General features: G+C 40.2%; 4 protein-coding genes across 5 annotated transcripts; 3 read left to right on the forward strand and 1 right to left on the reverse strand.

Moving 5' to 3' along the window:
- The first annotated feature begins 106 nt into the window (after positions 1-106).
- cd151 (CD151 molecule) lies at positions 107-5062 on the forward strand. Of its 2 annotated transcripts, XM_068722963.1 has the most exons (9): positions 107-270; positions 1267-1351; positions 1968-2159; positions 2867-2941; positions 3369-3389; positions 3712-3816; positions 4040-4195; positions 4314-4400; positions 4550-5062. In XM_068722963.1, exons 2-9 carry the CDS (start codon positions 1268-1270, stop codon positions 4607-4609), a joined length of 780 nt encoding a protein of 259 aa, XP_068579064.1. In that variant the 5' UTR covers positions 107-270; position 1267; the 3' UTR covers positions 4610-5062. The 2 variants fall into 2 exon arrangements, with proteins under 2 accessions (XP_068579064.1, XP_068579065.1); XM_068722964.1 differs by lacking the exon at positions 3369-3389.
- Positions 5063-5141: 79 nt separating this feature from the next.
- Positions 5142-7135, forward strand: gatd1 (glutamine amidotransferase class 1 domain containing 1). Its single transcript, XM_068722965.1, has 7 exons — positions 5142-5295; positions 5466-5542; positions 5745-5850; positions 5946-6053; positions 6141-6232; positions 6324-6417; positions 6509-7135. The coding sequence occupies exons 1-7, from the start codon at positions 5247-5249 to the stop codon at positions 6622-6624; spliced, it is 642 nt and encodes a 213-aa protein (XP_068579066.1). The 5' UTR covers positions 5142-5246; the 3' UTR covers positions 6625-7135.
- chid1 (chitinase domain containing 1) lies at positions 6667-11599 on the reverse strand. The gene is made up of 12 exons (XM_068722962.1): positions 11199-11599; positions 10842-10985; positions 9760-9892; positions 9631-9675; positions 9408-9514; positions 9260-9321; positions 9065-9154; positions 8848-8949; positions 8541-8690; positions 7741-7821; positions 7606-7648; positions 6667-7508 (listed from the first exon to the last, which is right to left on the reverse strand). Exons 1-12 carry the CDS (start codon positions 11304-11306, stop codon positions 7410-7412), a joined length of 1164 nt encoding a protein of 387 aa, XP_068579063.1. The 5' UTR covers positions 11307-11599; the 3' UTR covers positions 6667-7409.
- Positions 11600-11715: 116 nt separating this feature from the next.
- Positions 11716-17861, forward strand: ighmbp2 (immunoglobulin mu DNA binding protein 2). The gene is made up of 16 exons (XM_068723584.1): positions 11716-11849; positions 12501-12583; positions 12736-12905; positions 13000-13195; positions 13281-13378; positions 13548-13711; positions 14004-14204; positions 14293-14440; positions 14531-14705; positions 15060-15242; positions 15342-15460; positions 15546-15640; positions 15874-15997; positions 16077-16940; positions 17032-17231; positions 17581-17861. Exons 2-16 carry the CDS (start codon positions 12507-12509, stop codon positions 17776-17778), a joined length of 3012 nt encoding a protein of 1003 aa, XP_068579685.1. The 5' UTR covers positions 11716-11849; positions 12501-12506; the 3' UTR covers positions 17779-17861.
- The last annotated feature ends 78 nt before the right edge of the window (positions 17862-17939 follow it).

Here is a 17939-nt window from a genome sequence, read left to right on the forward strand (position 1 = left end):
AATTGTTTTAGAGCTCATATGCGTGAGAAACCAGCTGGGGGCAGACATGTACTCGATATAGCTTGTAGAGGGGTGAGCTGGCTGTTGTGCCAAAAGAGGACAGACACTCAGACGCTCGAGTAGGAGGCGCTGGTCTGAGTGTCAACTGAGAACTAATGCTGTTGCAGCTAACCTTCAGAGACAGCAGCACATTGACACCGGGGTTGGTGGGATCTGGGAAGACATTACCCCGATAATCTACATCCTTCGGGGCCCACCGTCTAAAATCAGGTAGGAGTATTTCAGTCTCAGCGGAAAGGGAGAGCAGTTTTTCCATGACAAAATTAGTTAAAAATAACTTGTATGACCATTAGGAGATGTTGTTTTGCTGCTGGACAATCACATTTACACATTGAGTATTTTGTCTCATGGCTGGAAAAAAAGTCTTACATTTTTCACGTGTTAAATTCCTTAATGCTTTATAGTTCTCGTCCCTTGACTCTTTCTTAATTTGTTTGGTTTTTATGTATAAAATGACTGTTCACTGATGCCTAAAATCATCTCTCATAATGCTCAGAGTCACAACCTTTCTTAAAATAGAAGCAGAGGAAAGTTCAGTTCAGGTTAGTATAAAAACAGACACAGACTTTGAATTCATAACGTAGAGCGTTAAAAGTCAACAGTATATCACTTGCATGTGAAAAGATCAGGTTAAGTTACTTGGATGGGGGAAATACAGTATATATCTGACTGCTGTATGACATGTGACACAAGTTCTTAAGTATGTTTTCCCCAAAACACATTTGATTTAATCTTTGAGCTCTTTCCATTGTTCTGTAAATACCACCTGTTTGAATCTGTTGAATGTCACTCAAAGCAAACATATATAAAACCTTAAAAACACGTCAGAAAATGTCATGTATGCCGTAGTTGTGTGTTAGAACTCCACAGAGTAAATCACCTTTTCATACCAAACGTGGAACTAAAGCAGACTGAAATAGGAAATTCCTAACCCAACGGAGAAGTTTCAATCGGATAGAGCACTAATAGAATTTAGCATGATCATCATGAGAGTATAAAGATGGTAAAGTGTATGATCGTAGTCTTCACTATAGTATGAAATCCGTGTTGGAGGGTATGACCTGCTCTCTGAGCAGCTTGTGTTCATTCTGTAGGTGAGGATTCAGCTCTAATCTAATCTTCTCCAGAAAGTATTTCATTTGGTAAAGCTCTCCTTGTGTGAACACTAACCTGTGGTTCATTAACATGTACATTTTTATATTTCAGAATGGAAGCTCAGGGTGAAAAAACACTCAGCTGTGGGACAATTTGTCTGAAATATCTACTTTTTCTCTTTAATATTCTTTTTTGGGTAAGTTAATGGAAGTGTGAAGACTTTATCTGTATTTAAGACAACAGTCTCTCTGTTCAGAGCTCTATTGATTACTCTAATAAGTATTACTAACATTAGTAGTAATTCACTTTTACCTAAACGTTAAACTTATGCTTTGCTTCAGATGCCACAGAGATTTACAACATGGAATCACTTCACAGCTCGCATAATTTCTATTGTTTCTCATGGTTGGAAAACCAACTTAAACCTTATGTATATTTTATAAAAATATGTCATACTATGTGCCATATAGTTTCTATAGACTATATTTACAGTACAATTGTGTGTCTCCAATGCACAAAAAGTTAGTTCAGAGACAATCCTACAATCTATCTATATATCATAACTTAGATTTTCACTGTCTCTACTTTGATTTTCTTAATTTAAGTTTTTAATAAGTTATTGTATAAGCATCTTGTATAACCAAGTATGCACTCAGATGCATGAAGGTCTTTTGAGGCTAACAGGGAAAGAGTAAGGCTTTGTCTTGTTTGCCTCACTGGCACATTTTAAGAGCCTGCAAAAAAAATAATGTGGTGCATTCTTGATATGAGCATCTGGTTTGAGTTGAGCTGATAACTGTGCGTTCTTTTAGCTGGCAGGTGGGGCTGTGCTGGCAGTGGGAGTGTGGACAATGGTGGAAAAGAGCGACTACATCAGTTTATTGAACTCCAGCTTCTACTCAGTCTCAGCTTATATCCTGATAGCTGCCGGGGTCATTGTGATCGTGACCGGGATCATCGGATGCTGTGCCACTCTGAAGGAGATGAAGAGTCTTTTGATTGTGGTAGGATGGATCAGACACAAAACACTGCCCTGGGACAGATAAATGTTTATTTTACCCCACTAAAGCATTAACCCCATTCAATTATGTGGAATCAGAAGTAACGGCACTTTTGAGTTCCTGTTTATACACACACAACCTGGTCTGAGTCTATACGTGTTGGGAAAGTTAATCCTTGGTGACCTTCTGTCTCGTCTGCCTGCATTCAGTGCAGTTCATTATGTCAGACAGGCATGACTGTCAAATATAACAGACAAAGCCATGCAGAGTGTGTCTTTAAGAGTTTAGATTTAGAGTGCGGCTCATGCTCAAGGAATGAAGGGCATCACAAGCGGCTATTTCAACTGAAGAGTGTGTGAGAGAGACAGACGCAAGTGAGAAGATATAATACAGAAGCAAAACTGCACAAGCTCTGTCACGTTATGTTTGTTTCCATATTCAACATGATCTTTGTAATGAGTAACTTCCTTTACCACAGTTTAATCATTTATCCTCTGGAGTAAAGCATATATATATATATATATATATATATATATATATATATATATTTATTTGTCATGCACAGTGATGTCCAATGCTTATGTCATATCTAAAATCATTTCATATAGAAATATACTGAAAAAACATTTGAAAAATGCAGGATTAATATTTTTCGCACTCAGTTTATTCACAGCTGTGTTCTTTTTTTATTTCATGTCCCTCCTCGACAGTATTTGGTCTTGTTGCTCTGTATCTTCCTGCTGGAAATCATTGCTGGTGTGCTGGCTTACGTTACCTACCAAGAGGTGCAGTGCTTTACCTTCTGTAAATATTTGACCAAAGAATAGTGACAGATATTAGTTCAATACAATATCATTTTCAACAGAAATATTTCCTTGTAAATTCTTATACAGCGTTTGATTGTATGTTTTATATTCTAGCTGCCATTTATTTTCAATTTCTTTGCAGCAACTGCACATCTGACACCCCCTTTCTTCTTTATGTACTTAATGTGTATTTTTGTCATTCCACAATCCCTTAATGTGATTTCAAACACCAGTCCTTGTTGTCCATCATTTCTATTTAAATCTTTTTTTACCAGCCATAATATGGCTCAGTTGCTGCACTCTCTGTTGTAAAATCTTCTCTGCATGCCTCTCTGTGCATGTTCTTCATTTGTCCTGTTTTCCACCCTTCTCAAACTCTCTTTCTTCCCCCCTTTTCTTGCTCCAGTGTTTCCCTTTCTGCTATCAGGTAATCTGCTGCCACCTGTTTCCATTTAATATCAAACGGTCTTTCTAACAGGTTGATATAAATGGCTTGTTTGCACTTTGTCAGTCAGGCAACAAAACTATCTGTATTTGTAAATTAATTTGAGGAATGCTCATGTAGCGCAGGGAGTGGGGTCAGAGAAGCTATGCTTATATATATACATATAAATTATGAGTTATGTGAGGACATTGCACAGGTACAGAGGAATGTTACAAGGGGGGAAAGATCAGGGGCTATTTTTATTGATGTGAGGAGATTAACAGATTACAGAGTAACCACTTAAGTGCAGCTTTCTGTCTCACAGCTGGACGAGGAGCTGAGACAGAATCTGAAGGTGACAATGCAGCAGAAATACCAGCAGCCGGGGGAGGAGAGCGTCACACAAGCTGTGGATAAACTCCAGCAGGAGGTGTGGAAGTGATACTAAATGTTTAAATCACAGCTGAGTTAACTGCCAGGCTGATAAGAAGTACTACTACTTACAGTGACAGGTGGCAGTTTGATCAGATAATGTAAAATTTGGAATGACAGTTTGGTCCCTTTAGCCTGCATGTGAATACAATTCAGTGTTAATTACCATTGCCTCATAATTTGTCTTTCTTTTGTTCCTCCCTGCACCGTCTCCCTCTCAGTTTAAGTGTTGTGGCAGTCATAACTCCTCAGACTGGAGAGACTGTGTGTGGATCCAGTCAGCAGAGAATGAGCGGCTTGTTCCTGATAGCTGCTGTAAAAGTCCCAGTGAGCTCTGCGGGCGCAGGGACCATCCCTCCAACATCTACAAGGTGGAGGTAGGGAGACATCAGTCAGTTTGGCTGTGGATAGATGTTAAATTATAACAGTATCTTAATTTCTTTCCTCTCTTATTTATAACAGTATCTTCATTTCTTTCCTCTCTCGTGCTCCCAGGGAGGCTGCATTATGAAATTAGAGGAGTTCATCCTGAGTCAGTTGTATAGTATTGGCGCAGTGGGCATTGGGATTGCATTTCTGCAGGTAAAGCACTAACCTCTGAGTATAGAACAAGTTGATATCATCATCTTATTTAATGTTGTGCAAAATGCCAGCAAATGAAAAGTGAACAATGGTTGTTTCTATGTGCAGTGTGGAACTAACAAGTTCCTTGTTTCTTTTTTTTATTTCAGCTTGTGGGGATGATGTTTACTTGCTGCCTTTATCAAAATTTGAAAGAAGATCCATACTGATTTTTGACTTTGTTTTGATATCGCAAAATATGTCACATCATGAATTATAAAATATTTGGTAGGTATTTTAATAGCCCAGCTATTCATGCAGTTCGTGGATACTGTGAAGCTGTTCACTCAAATTATGAAACGGTGAAAGTACGCACTGTCATGCTGCTGGGCATAAATGTTCTTTTTCTGCAAAATAGCATTGCATGCTTTAAATATCGTCCCTTTTATATTTAGATTATGATGTTTGGATGAACTTGGATGAACCAAAAACACATTTTACAGAGCAGAGAAATGTGAGAATGCTGGGGCTAAATTTGCAATAGTTTGCAATAAGTGTTGGTCTTGTTGTGTATATTTTTTATGTACCACAGTGTTAACCAAAATTGTAATTAAATAATGAATATATAAAACATGTTTTCTTTGCTGAAATGCAAATAAATAATGCTTGCATTTTCCCAATGACATCGTATCGTATTTCTGTGACAGTGAACTTTTATTCTGAAATCTTACAGCGGATGTTGTTGTCAGATGACATTACTTCCTCCTCGCGGATTTCTCTTGAATGATTTCACCCACAATTATCTTCTTATTCATTTCAAACAAGCTTAAACATATTTGTTGTTGAGGGAACACGAAGATAAATGAAATGTCTGCAAAACCAACGTGTTTGATTGTGGCGAGTGCGTCTCCTCAAGGTGGGTCCATTAGCTCGTGCTAGTTTTCATGTGACGTTATGATCATAGTCTGGTTACAATGTAACGCTAATTAATGTGATAGAGTGAAGTGCTGAGCTCAGCTACCGTCAGCTACGTTTTGTGTTGCACAAATGAGCTCTGGTTAAAACTGGTGTGTTGTGTTTCTTCAGGTGTGTCAGCGACGTCTTTCCATCAGTCCTTCAGCCTTTGTACCTCAGTGTTTAATCTCCAGACAGCCACACCTGGGGTAAGACTATTACTAACTAAAAAAAATACCCAATAAAATGGATTCATTCATTTATCATGATCTAAAAATTCTGCTGTAATATGAATAAAACTAACATTTAGATTTGTCTTTAACGTGTTTGGCAAAGGAAACATTGTGCAACTTCAGCACAGAGTAACAGAGGGATGAGATTGGCCTCATAGAGTGTTTCTTTTAATTGCAGGGGAAGCCGATAGACTTTGTTGGAGTTGATGAAAGCACTGCTCGATGGGTGCAGGACTTCAACCTGAAACCCTACGCAACACCAGCCAAACTTGAATCTATAGATGGTGAGGGTATTTATTACTTTGTGGTCATTTGGCAGTTTTAATGTGTGTTGTTTGTTAGACTCGGCTCAGTTGTGTCACGATGAACCTCTCTTCAGGTGCTCGATACCAGGTGCTGCTCATCCCGGACTGTCCCGGAGCGCCGAATGACCTGGCACACAGCGGCTCGCTGCACCGCATTCTCACACACTTCATCTCTCACCAAAGTGAGTGCAAGGATATATATTTGTTTAAATCAGTCAGTGTGTAATCCATGTGTCCATGTAGAGATTGGTTTGTGTTTCTGTGTGCAGAGCCTGTTTGTGCAGTGGGACAAGGAGTGTCGGCACTGTGCTGTGCCACTGAGGGACAGAAGTGGATCTTCAATGGCTACAGCTTAACAGGGGTTAGTCTTCCTCAAGTACACATGAAGGCAATACACCCAAATATATCTTTGTGTTAATGTACGTAATAACAGTGACTGTTTCTGCTGAAAGCCGTCAGTGTTTGAACTGGTACGGAGGCCTGACTTTGCCAACCTGCCCTTGGTCGTGGAAGACTTTGTGAAAGACAGTGGTGGATCATACACAGGTGAGCTGACCTGCAGAGCACAGACAATCATTTGGTAAATACTAAATCAGCATTTCTAAAATCCGCTCATGTGTACCTCTTTGTTTTTCAGCAAGTCAAGAAGATGCTGTGCATGTAGTAATAGACAGACACCTAATAACTGGCCAGAATATGCAGTCAACCTCACTTGCTGTAAATAATCTGATCCTGCTGTCTAGTGCCAAATAAAAACAGAAAAGTTTACCATCAGGAGCACTCAAATTCAACTGCTCAGTTGTTCCACATTTATATTCATGTAATTAAACAAACATTCATTTCAGACAAATATTGGCATATGCTGGGTCAGAACCGATGTTTGGCAACACTGTAAATACAACTTCATTACTTCTCAATGCTGTTGTTATAACACAATAAATGGCACACAATCAAATGTCATGATTCAAAAATACAAGAGCGAAAAAGCAGTTTTGAGGATGTTTAAAGCCAGAGAAGGATGCATCTTCACAGCAAGCAAAGCTGCATCCAAGAGCAGAAATGTTTGTGGGCAGTGGAGAGCAAAACAGCAGAGAGGCTGCTGATGTCTGTGGTGCGTGAACAAGAGGAGAATATAACCTTTTATTCAAACGTTATACATATGGATGATCATGCACCCTCTGTTGTTGAAAGGAGACGAGTCACTGCACTTTGACTAAACTGTACAAGTTGATTTTTTGATGAGGAATAAAACATACTGAAGTACCTTGTGTCTGCTGCTAGTATTGTTTAAATCAACAAATCCCAGATTTGTTCATGCTGAGAAGATTTCTCAACACTTTCATGACCCTCAAACAAGTTGAGCATTAACTAAATCCTGTCAACACCTCGTTTCATACTTCATGTAAGCCTAACTTGTAAAACGAAAAACAGAAAAATAAGACCTGCATAAAGCTCCTGAATATTTGGTGCTTCGTGTTCAAAGAAAGAGTAAAATCCATGTGCTGCTGGTCCAAAGTCTTCACTGTCAAGTCCAACTCTCATAGGAGATCATAGAAATAGTCCAGTCCTTGTCCTAATTCCCATAAGGAAATTCCTGTTCCCAGTTCAGCAGCTAAAGAGATCCTCAGGAAGATTGACTGTAAAAAAGTGAATAAAAAAAGTGAATCTCCCCATGTAGTAGTAAACATAATGATAACACTTCTTTAATGATCTTAAAATGTGCAAAAGACGTACCTTCAGTGACGGATAGTACACCACATGCTTAACTGCATTGTTCCTGAAATGAACGTCACAGATATTAACAGATGCTGTGGGAAGTTTAAAATTCAAGCCATAATTTGTTGACTTTGAGTGTAATTAAATCAGTACCTCTTGTAGCTGAAATAATGCTCTGCAGAATATTCGTCCCAGAGAAGTTTTGGCCTGTGTTCACGCAAAATCTCGATGTACCTGCAGGAAATCAGAGACAAATTTAAGACCATGTTTCAGGACCTTTCCTTTTTTCAGCCTACTATGACTTCTTGGCTTCTTGCTATTGTACTGTCGCACCCAAATTTGCAGAGTTAGAATAGTTGTGGTTATTTCAAATAAAATAACCAAGAAAGAAAATCTAAATCATGTTTTTGTTGCTTTTTAGTTGGTCAATCAGATGTTTTATTCCCCCAAACTTTAACTTTGATTGTTGCTTATTTGGTCGTGAGTATTTTATTTTTAGAAATAATTATGAAAGCTTTCAGGGGCTGTAAAAGGGAACTCCAAGGATTTCACAGACTTCAACATCTAGAGGTGTGGAGTTACAAAGGTTTACCAGACCTTTGTAGCCTCCTCCACATCACTGGTTGATGCTAGCGGCTTGAGGATACGCAGCTACTTGCATAACACACCCAAATCTACAACTTATAAAGGTCAACTTGGGCAGTTTATTTTCTGAAAACAAGTGTATTATGACATTCTAAAGAAGGTTCCGATGGCATTATGGGTATTATAGGAAGAAGAAAACGTAGGAAAAAGACGAGATCTCTCCGATCAATTTTGATTATCTTTTGAAAAACATCCATTGGGAGTCCGACAATGTTTAATACAATACTAAATCCGATTGAAACATATAAAAATGCAATTGCTAAAATGTAAATAAGGTATTCCAGCATTTAGTCACAGTACTAGCTTACCTTCCTCCCAGGATTGGTTCTGTTCCCTGGCTTGCAAAATCAAGGCCATACAAATTGAGTCCAAGCAGGATCTTTTGCCTCCACTGAGTGTCGGGAGCAAGTTGGAGAACACAGTCTCTCACCCAAGGCAGCGGGGAGCTCGGGCCCGGTCTATTATAAGTGAAAAAATTTAAAAAGCCAGATAACATTGTCTGCATTAATGCTGTGCATCTTCTTGTAGCTGTCAGTCTCTACTCATGTCACTACCTGAATCATTTCCATGTCTGCCACATTGAATCTATGGACATCACTTGTCTGTGACACTCACTTGGCACCACTGGAGTAGTCGTATGTCATCAGGCTGAATCCATCCACCACAGGGGCCAACTGCTCAAACTCCTCCCTGCCAAACATACCCGGCTGCCCCACACTGATAGTGATGGGAAAGAAAAAAAATAACGACAGAAAGTCAGCACTGATTTAGGTGTAACTTTAAAAAATGTTTAGTTTCTGTAATCGCTGAAAGAAAACTCATTTCTATTCACCTCGTCACAGCAGGCGGGATGACAAGAATGCAGTCTAATCGTTTTGCCTTCAAAGTCTCACATACGTGTTTCACCATGTGGACCAGCTCCCTGTACAGAGATTTTACATATTTGATTATTTGTATTTCCGTCATCACCTCAGATAAAAAAAATAATATGCTTGTCAGATACAGATGTGTCAACAGAAGAACTCACTTTCTTTTGTTACCTCCCAGCTGGCTCCACAACTCCAACGTGAAACCATCGAAACCTTCAGTCTGACAGGCCACAGCTTCGTTAGACAGATGCAGGACAAACACTGTCGCAAGGGAGTGAAAGCTAAACACAACACTTAATTAATTACCTTTGCAACATCCACCAGCTCACTTCCCAGCTCCTCAATTTCATCTTCACTCCCCAGCACACTCATGTAATCCTGGTAAGACCAGCCATCAAATAACAGCCGAGGCACTGAGGGTAAAGACAAGGAAGCATCTAAAATGAATAACCAAACAATAGAGACTCATCTGAAAGCACTTGCACACATTAACAGATCTGCGTTGTGGGCGGTGGGGACATCTACTCACCCATCCGGACTTTTTTGTTAGACTTGCGTACGGCTTTGACCCAGCCTGGACAGACAAAAAGATCCCTTGATGTACATTAATCACTCGAAAACTGCTTCTATTTGACTGTCAGTGACGTGGAGCCTTTACCTGGGTCATGATCGTGGAGTCCTGTAACGTCAAAGGTTTCGGGTCCCCGCCGACGCAGCTGAAGCCAAACTGGACACACTGAAGATAGTTTAGCACCAAACGTCTTGGCAACATCATAACCGTGGGAATTCCACTGGAGGATAGGGGGAAAATAAGACATGTAATTTAGAGATATTTAGTCAAAACAACCTACTGTACACACAAACGACAAGTTCACATTAAATGACAGTTTCAAGACTGTCCTAATTCAACACCTACGTGTCTGTGTGTATGTTGAAAGAATTATCAGTCACTGCAATCATTCTTCCTTTCTATAACGGCAGGAAAGCGATAACATCCGCATGCATAAGCAGTGTAAGAGGGTTACTTCTAAAGTTATGGGCCAGAAGTGAAAATCATTTTCGTTGTTCAGCTTCATCACTTCAGAAAATAGAAAAAAAGACCATGAACATTCACAAACACTAAATTTACCATCATATAAGATGAATGAAAAAGTCATAAATCTTTATTGTAGAGAACCTGGCATCAGCAAATATTTGGCATTTGTGCTCAAAGAAAAAGAGTTAAATGATGAATTAATTATCAATGCAGTGACCAATTAATTCTCTGTGAATCAATTAATCAACTAATAGTTTCGGCTCGACCAAAGTTAGTCTTTTTAGTTTGTCTCCAAGAAATTGAAATTGTGCACGGGCCTTCACAGTCAAGTCCTTTTAGTTTAATGACTTTTATAGTACCTTTGCAAAGTAACACAGTCTGCTGACAAACAAAGATGGCGTTTTGCATTTTGGGAGATACTTCATTTGACTAACTCAGACTGAGACTCATGAAGCCATGTTACCTTCAGCTGAACTCAGAACAAGGGCTGTCGATTTCATCCCTCATCTCTCACATTGGTGTCGGAGAAGAAAAAGATCTCTTTACAGCCAGTTTGGCGAGGAAGAAAACCACAGGGACAAACACTTCCAATGTACTCATGATCATGCGAGTGTTGCATTAAGACAGACTTGAAATAATCCAAACCCATCCTTCAATGCTGTGTTGTCAAATACTGAACACCAACATGTATGCCGGTGACTTACAGGGGTGACATATCCGAGCACCGGTCCTGGAAAGGTTCTCTTGATCTGAGCCCAGTGTCTCTTCTCCTCCTTCACTATGTCTTTCCAGGGCGGGTCTGACACAACGAGGCCTCTCTCCAACACAGACAACTCAGCTGGAGATGTCTAGACAGTGAGATCAAATGAAAACAGCACATTTCAGTGACAGATAGCCATAATCATGACTGATATGACTGGTGAGGATCAGGGCCTCTTCCTGATTCTGGACCAGTCCAGTAACATGCCAGGCAAACAGAGGACTTATATGACCTGAACTGACAGCATAACACAGCTCACACCCATTCCATGCTGAAGTTTTAACATATTAAGTATACTCACCTCAGTCTCAGCTTTAAGCGACTTCTTTGCATCATTTTTTGAAAGAGTGGCACTGACCAACAAGCAGCAGCATAAGATGGCGTGCAGCAGGAATAATGTCGTTCTCATTTCCAAAACACGCAGTGAACAGGAGCGGTGAAAAGCAGTGAACTATAAAATGGGTTAGCTCGGAGTCTGCAGGTTTGCAGCGCAAGTGCTTCCTTCCTAACAGAGATCTGGTAGATTAGAAACCAGCATATCCTGCTTCGCTTTGAAGTCACACAGAACCACGAGCCAATACTCCGCTCATACTGCACAAATATAACGTTTATTATGAACAGCCCTGGTTTTGACTGTCGGCCGGGTTTTGTGCCAGTTTGATTGACAATTTAGCTCAACGTGTTTCTGGAGCGTCATCGAAGCAGCTGGGTAACTTCCGCGTTTCAAACTTGTGCTTTTCAAAATAAAATGTGTGTGAAGGGAAGTCATCTGAGCCGTTAGGTGGCAGTGTGGCTAGAAGGCTGACAAGCTAGCATAATGAAGGAAGACAACATGAGTCAAACAAACACTCTGGCGTTTGAAGATATTAGCAAGAGACTTCCAAGTGCTTAACATGAGATTTTCTGTCCTCTTCTGTTCTCTACTCAGATAATCTATCATCATCATTAACAGGTGAGTGTCATTCTGTCTTTCTTGCTGACTGTTGCTAAAGTAAGAGGGCAGTGTAGCTGGCAAGCTAACGTGAGCATTCATGAAGCTTTAGCATATATCTGTCTTAACTCCTACTCTGTATACTCATGGTGGAAGAAGTACACAGCCTTTACTTAAGTAGAAGTTCCACACATTTACCCAAAGTAATATATAGACCTGAGTATATAGTAGCATAAAATGGATATACTCAATTAAAGTAAAATTACCTTAGAGCTGGACTTAAGTGTGGTGCTTGAATCATTAATAAAGTAGTAATAAATGTTATATTCCACCACTGGTGTGATTTTTCCCTTACCTGTTACCTATCCTTAAATTGCAACATGTTTTATCGGTCAAATGTGAGCTGGTGTGTATATATATATATATATATATATATATATATATATATATATATATATATATATATATATATATATATATATATATATGTGTATATATGTATATGTATATATATATATATATATATATATATATATATATAACATTATAACTTTTAACATTTAACATTTAAAACAGCAGAGAGTTAGTAGGACCTCTTTTGGTTTGTCTCTAGCTTAAGAGAAGTAGTTCTGATCTGTTCTGTAACACTGATCATCTTTTGGTTGTTTTTAGTGAGTGATGGCGGTTGAACAATATGTGTCAAAGACACTTGAGCTCCTACAGGAGGAGAGGGAGGCAGAAATAGAGGAGACCAGGTATGTAACATAACATCCAGACTGTCATACTTTACTTAATAAAGGCATTTTTTTCAGCAATTTTGCTCTGCACTTGAATGAAGGACATTGGTCAAGCTCCAAAAACACAGGATCCTGCACTATAAAATGACTATGTTGTTTTTTGTCTTCAGGATATGGCAGGAGAACATCTCTCTCAAGGATCTTCAAAGTAAAGGAGTCTGCCTGCTGAAATTGCAGATAGGAAGTCAGTCCACAGGCCTGTACGGCCGCACAGTCATCGTCCTTGAGCCAAGAAAGCATCTCGGTTTCTCATCTCTGCCAAGCAACAGCTTTGGACCTGGTGAGATGGAAGAATAAAACATGTGATCTGTGGGTTTCTTTGTGACTTTAGCTTCATATTTAGCTTCATGTAACATTGATGTCTTTTGTTACAGGGGACATAGTTGGCTTGTATGACACTGGTGGATGCACCCCAGCCTCACAGATCGGCACAGGAATAGTGACGAGGGTCAGCCAAGCCTCTATAAACGTGGCCTTCGACGATTCAAAGGATGGCCTCAGCTTTGATACGGAAGCGCTTCACAACCTCTTAAAGTTGGCAAATGACGTCACCTACAAACGGATGAAAAAGTGAGTGAGAGTTTTATGTAAGACAGACACAAGTGAATTATGAAAACTTGAAACTTATTTTCTCTGTATGTTTTTTTGCTTGCAGTGCATTGAATACATTAAATGGATACAGCAATGGACCAGCTGCCAATCTGATAAACGTTCTTTTTGGAGACTCAAAACCGTCTAATCAATCACAGCCAAGTAAGTCACACTTTACTAAGCAAATATCATCAAAAGATAGTTGTTCTGTGAAATTGTGCTTGTTGGTAGCTTTTACAGAAGTATGCAACATACTCTACGCTGATTTCAAAACATTGCATGAATCATACGATCCACATACAATTCTTTGTATCCTATTTTGTTTCATCAGACGACGTTCAGTTCTTTAACTCGAACCTGGATGATTCTCAGAGAGAAGCTGTGTCCTTTACGCTGTCTCAGAGAGAACTGGCTGTGATTCATGGACCACCAGGCACTGGGAAAACCACCACAGTGGTGGAGATCATCCTGCAAGCGGTAAAACAAGGCCAAAAGGTGCAGAAAGTTGATATTTATTAGTGTGTGTGTGTGTATGTGTATGTATATATATATATATATATATATATATATATATATATATATATATATATATATATACATACATATACATATATATATATATATATATATATATATATATATATATATATATATATACATATGAATATTTTTTTTATTTTTCTCCTACTGATTAATGCAGTTACATTTACTGTGTTCTGTCTGTTGTCATTGCAGTATCTCAGTCTAGACAGGCTCATTTTCACATTTGGATTCTGTGTTTGTGCAGGTCCTCTGCTGTGCGGCCTCTAACGTGGCCGTGGATAATTTAGTGGAGAGGTTGGCCTGGTGCAAGGCAAAGGTGCTCAGGCTGGGTCACCCTGCCAGACTCCTGGAGTCCATACAGAAACATTCTCTAGACGCCATCCTCGCACAGAGCGACAACGCAAACATCATCGCTGACATCCGTAAAGACATCGATAAAGCATTTGTAAGTAGTTAAGCGTATGCACCTACTGGCATGTGTGGCATCTTGACTGACTTGTTGTACATATAAAAAAAAATCTTTTCTTTATAAGATTGGAATGAAGAAAATGCGTGAAAAAGGAGAGCGGGTGAACTTCAAAAGAGAAATAGGGGAGCTTAGAAAAGAGCTCAAATCAAGGGAAGCAACAGCCATAGCCCAGATCCTAAAAAGGGCTGATGTTGTGTTATCAACCAACACAGGTCAGTATTGGCCGTGAGTGAAGGAAAACGTCATTCAGTTGTTGCAGTGATGATAAAAGGCAATCACGGTGCACTTGTCTGCGTTTGCAGGTGCTTGTGGCGAAGGCCCTCTGAAGTTCCTGCCAGCGGAGCATTTTGATTGGGTGGTGATAGACGAGTGCGCTCAGGCGCTGGAGAGCAGCTGCTGGATCGCCCTGCTCAGAGCACGCAAGTGCGTTCTGGCTGGAGACTACAAGCAGCTACCACCTACTATCAAATCACAAAGGTAAAGAAACAGGCTTCCCTCTTTTTTCATTCACATGCAAATAACATTCAAGATTTTGCATTTGTCCTGTGAGCTTTCAGAGCTTTAACACTCAGCTGCCGGCCCACGTCAAACCACTGACACGTCAGACAAAAACACAAATACAGAAATCTCTCACATGAAATAAAGAAAACTGTTCTTACTTTGTTAGAACATGTGTGTTATTGTAGGAAACTGTTCTTACTTTGTTAGAACATGTGTGTTCTTGTAGGACCCCATCGACCATAGTGAGATTGTTTTCAGTGCCTTTTTTATAAGATCTTGTTTCAGATTTTTATAGTTTGCTGCACATTGTTTTCTTTTTGTGCTCCACAGGGCTGCATCAAAAGGCCTGTCTCTCAGTCTCATGGAGAGACTTATCCAGATGTACGGGGACTCGGTGGTCCGTATGCTAACAGTTCAGTACCGCATGAACAGTGCCATCATGAACTGGGCCTCCAAAGAGATGTACCAGGGAAGACTAACGGCTCACAGCTCTGTAGAGAGACACTTGTTAAAGTGAGTGCGAGCGTGATGATTGAAAGTATGTCACATTTGTATTTCAGTGAATGATAAATCATTAAATTGTTTTAAAAAATGATGTGTTTGATGCTGAAGAGATTTACCAGGAGTCACCTGTGTTGAAGAGACCAGCACGCCACTTCTTCTTATCGACACTGCAGGCTGCGGTCTGAGTGAGATGGAGGTCACAGATGAGCAGTCCAAAGGCAATCAGGGTTAGTCATTTTTATTGCAAGAAATCAAACTGTATTACAGTTGGTATGTTGTGGGATCTAACGCGGTTGACTATTATTTCCTCAGGTGAAGTAGACATTGTTGAGCTGCACATAAAGGCCTTGATTGGAGCTGGGGTTAAAGCTAAAGACATTGCTGTTATTGCTCCGTACAATCTACAAGTAAGTCACTGAATTGAGGGACTGTAGTGTAAAATGTTTCTTAACTCAACTAATACTACTGTATCGTGTCATAGCAATAATTAAAAATTAAAATTTCTATTTAGAATTTGAAGAAAAAGAAATCTGCACTTTCACAGTAATGAAAATAATATCCGTAAAAAATCAAAAGGCCTTACAGTTGTGTCTCAAAATCACTAATTGACTTGTATGTTAATGTGTTATCTCTGTACTAGGTCGATCTTCTGCGTCAGAAACTTTCTGCGAGGCATCCAGAGCTGGAGATAAAGTCCGTGGATGGATTTCAGGGCCGGGAGAAGGAGGCGGTGGTGTTGTCGCTAGTTCGGTCCAACAGAAAGGGTAACTTATTTAGCTGATTCTGCCACACCATGACTGTGTGCAGCAGTCATTGATGTATTTGTTCATTCCTTTATTTTAGGGGAAGTTGGATTTCTGGCAGAGGACAGAAGGATTAATGTGGCTGTTACACGTGCAAGACGTCACATCGCTGTTGTGTGCGACACCCAGACGGTCCAGAGTCATGCTTTCCTGAAGTCCCTGATCAATCATATGACTGAGTTTGGCGAGGTCAGAACAGCATTTGAGTACATCCAGGACATCGTGCCACAGAACTACACCCGTGACCACAAAGACACAAAGGCTAATGCGTCTGCCAGCAGCTCCACGTCCACCAAACAGAAGGTTAAAGATCAGCCTCCGAGCAGGGCGAAGCCACAACAAAAGAAGTCCACTGGTAGCAGCCGTAAAGAAAATTCTGCTGGTACCGAGAAGCACACAAAGTCCGGCATGCCGGCACTGACGGAGGAGGAGCAGAAGAAGAACAGGTGTGCTGAGATCAGAGCGCAGGTGGAGAGCTTTCTAAAGGACTTAAGTCAGAAAGAACTACAGTTCCCATCATCGTTTAACTCTCATGACCGCCTGCTGGTCCACCAGATCGCTGAGGAGCTGGGCCTCGTGCATGAGAGTAAAGGTGAGGGTAAAGACCGCTGTATCATGGTCGCCAGACCAATGGTGTCAACACCAGCTGAGAGGCCAACACAAGAAGAAGAAGAAGAAGAAGAAGAAGAAGAAGAAGAAGAAGAAGAAGAAGAAGAAGAAGAAACATTCCCTAATCCCCAAAGAGAGCCTCTGTGTCAACCTCCATTAGACCTGAAAAATTTACATTTAGAGCGGATGAAGAGGGAGCAGCAGAAGAGGGAAGAACATGCTCAACAAAAACAGCAACAGGACAACATCCCACCAGCTCCGGCCCAGTCATCAAAGAAGCCCAAGTCTGCTAAAGGTTTGTGATAGAAACACCTCATTTTAACTGTTATTTGTCTGTCTGCTCCAATGTGTGTGAAACAGTTCAACTCGTACAATTTCGTTACCAGGAAAGAACCGAATGAAGGCCGGCGCCTGCGGCATTGCTGCTGCTGCAGCTCCAGATGATGACTTTGACACACTCATCAACGCTGTCATAAAGGCTGAACGTGTGTGCAGCTTTGTCAGGTGTAAAGCTTCTGTTCTGACACTCGGACAGCTCTGCCTGTTCTGCAACAGGCAGTATTGTCTCAGTCATCATATACCAGAGGTAAGACAGGAACAGACCCCAACCAGATAGGAGTTGCTTTGGTTTGTGTTTATTATACCATGTCGCTGTATTAAATATGCATGACAGTGCCAAGAAAGGCTGTACATTCATTAAAAAAAAGGCTGTGCATTGATTTCACCATAAGTGACAGCTTAAAGGGACAGTTCACCCCAAAATCAAACTAATTATCAACCTAGATTGTTTTGGTGTGAGTTGCCTAGTTTTGGAGATGTCTGCCTTCTCACGGATATAGTGACACTACATGGCACTCAGATTGTAGTGCACGAGTCAAGCTGAGTGCCATGTAGTGTTTTTCTGATTTGGTTGTGATGTTGTAAACCCTTTTTAGGTTCACGGCTGTGGAGATAAAGCCAAGTCTCATGCTCGGATGAGAATAAGCAAAGAAGGCATTCTGTACGCAGGGAGTGGGAAGAAAGACAAATCCATGGACCCCAATAAGAAAGCCTATCTGCAAAGGAAGCTGGACTCTAAATTGAAAGATATGTCATCCCAGAGGAAACCAAAAAACAAGGAGAATGACAGTTAATGATAGCAAATGAACTCTGTAAATGAACATAACTAGAGACTTTGTTCTGAGCAAGATTAAACCATACAAATGTGTGACAAATATACAGTGTGTTGCTTTCCTAACCTTCATAGTATACAGTATGGTTTTATACAATTTTTCTGAAATACATATTGAAACTA

Source organism: Cebidichthys violaceus, unplaced genomic scaffold, assembly GCF_023349555.1.
Source record: "Cebidichthys violaceus isolate CVI_PGR_0920_01 unplaced genomic scaffold, fCebVio1.0.p SCAF_3, whole genome shotgun sequence".
Classification (NCBI taxonomy): Eukaryota; Metazoa; Chordata; class Actinopteri; order Perciformes; family Stichaeidae; genus Cebidichthys; species Cebidichthys violaceus.

What these genes read in the sequence shown, in the direction of transcription:
- cd151 (XM_068722963.1), top strand. Translation starts at nt 1,268, where the DNA reads ATGGAAGCTCAGGGTGAAAAAACACTCAGCTGTGGGACAATTTGTCTG. An exon ending in CTTACGTTACCTACCAAGAG is followed by an intron (nt 2,942 to 3,368) that starts GTGCAGTGCTTT and finishes TTCTTGCTCCAG; the next exon opens with TGTTTCCCTTTCTGCTATCA. An exon ending in GTTTCCCTTTCTGCTATCAG is followed by an intron (nt 3,390 to 3,711) that starts GTAATCTGCTGC and finishes TCTGTCTCACAG; the next exon opens with CTGGACGAGGAGCTGAGACA.
- ighmbp2 (XM_068723584.1), top strand. Translation starts at nt 12,507, where the DNA reads ATGGCGGTTGAACAATATGTGTCAAAGACACTTGAGCTCCTACAGGAG. An exon ending in CCTACTATCAAATCACAAAG is followed by an intron (nt 14,706 to 15,059) that starts GTAAAGAAACAG and finishes TGTGCTCCACAG; the next exon opens with GGCTGCATCAAAAGGCCTGT. An exon ending in AGTTCGGTCCAACAGAAAGG is followed by an intron (nt 15,998 to 16,076) that starts GTAACTTATTTA and finishes CCTTTATTTTAG; the next exon opens with GGGAAGTTGGATTTCTGGCA.
- gatd1 (XM_068722965.1), top strand. Translation starts at nt 5,247, where the DNA reads ATGTCTGCAAAACCAACGTGTTTGATTGTGGCGAGTGCGTCTCCTCAA. An exon ending in ACACTTCATCTCTCACCAAA is followed by an intron (nt 6,054 to 6,140) that starts GTGAGTGCAAGG and finishes TTCTGTGTGCAG; the next exon opens with AGCCTGTTTGTGCAGTGGGA. An exon ending in CAGTGGTGGATCATACACAG is followed by an intron (nt 6,418 to 6,508) that starts GTGAGCTGACCT and finishes TTTGTTTTTCAG; the next exon opens with CAAGTCAAGAAGATGCTGTG.
- chid1 (XM_068722962.1), bottom strand. Translation starts at nt 11,306, where the DNA reads ATGAGAACGACATTATTCCTGCTGCACGCCATCTTATGCTGCTGCTTG. An exon ending in TGCTCGGATATGTCACCCCT is followed by an intron (nt 9,893 to 10,841) that starts GTAAGTCACCGG and finishes CCTATCCTCCAG; the next exon opens with TGGAATTCCCACGGTTATGA. An exon ending in GACTACTCCAGTGGTGCCAA is followed by an intron (nt 8,691 to 8,847) that starts GTGAGTGTCACA and finishes CACTTATAATAG; the next exon opens with ACCGGGCCCGAGCTCCCCGC.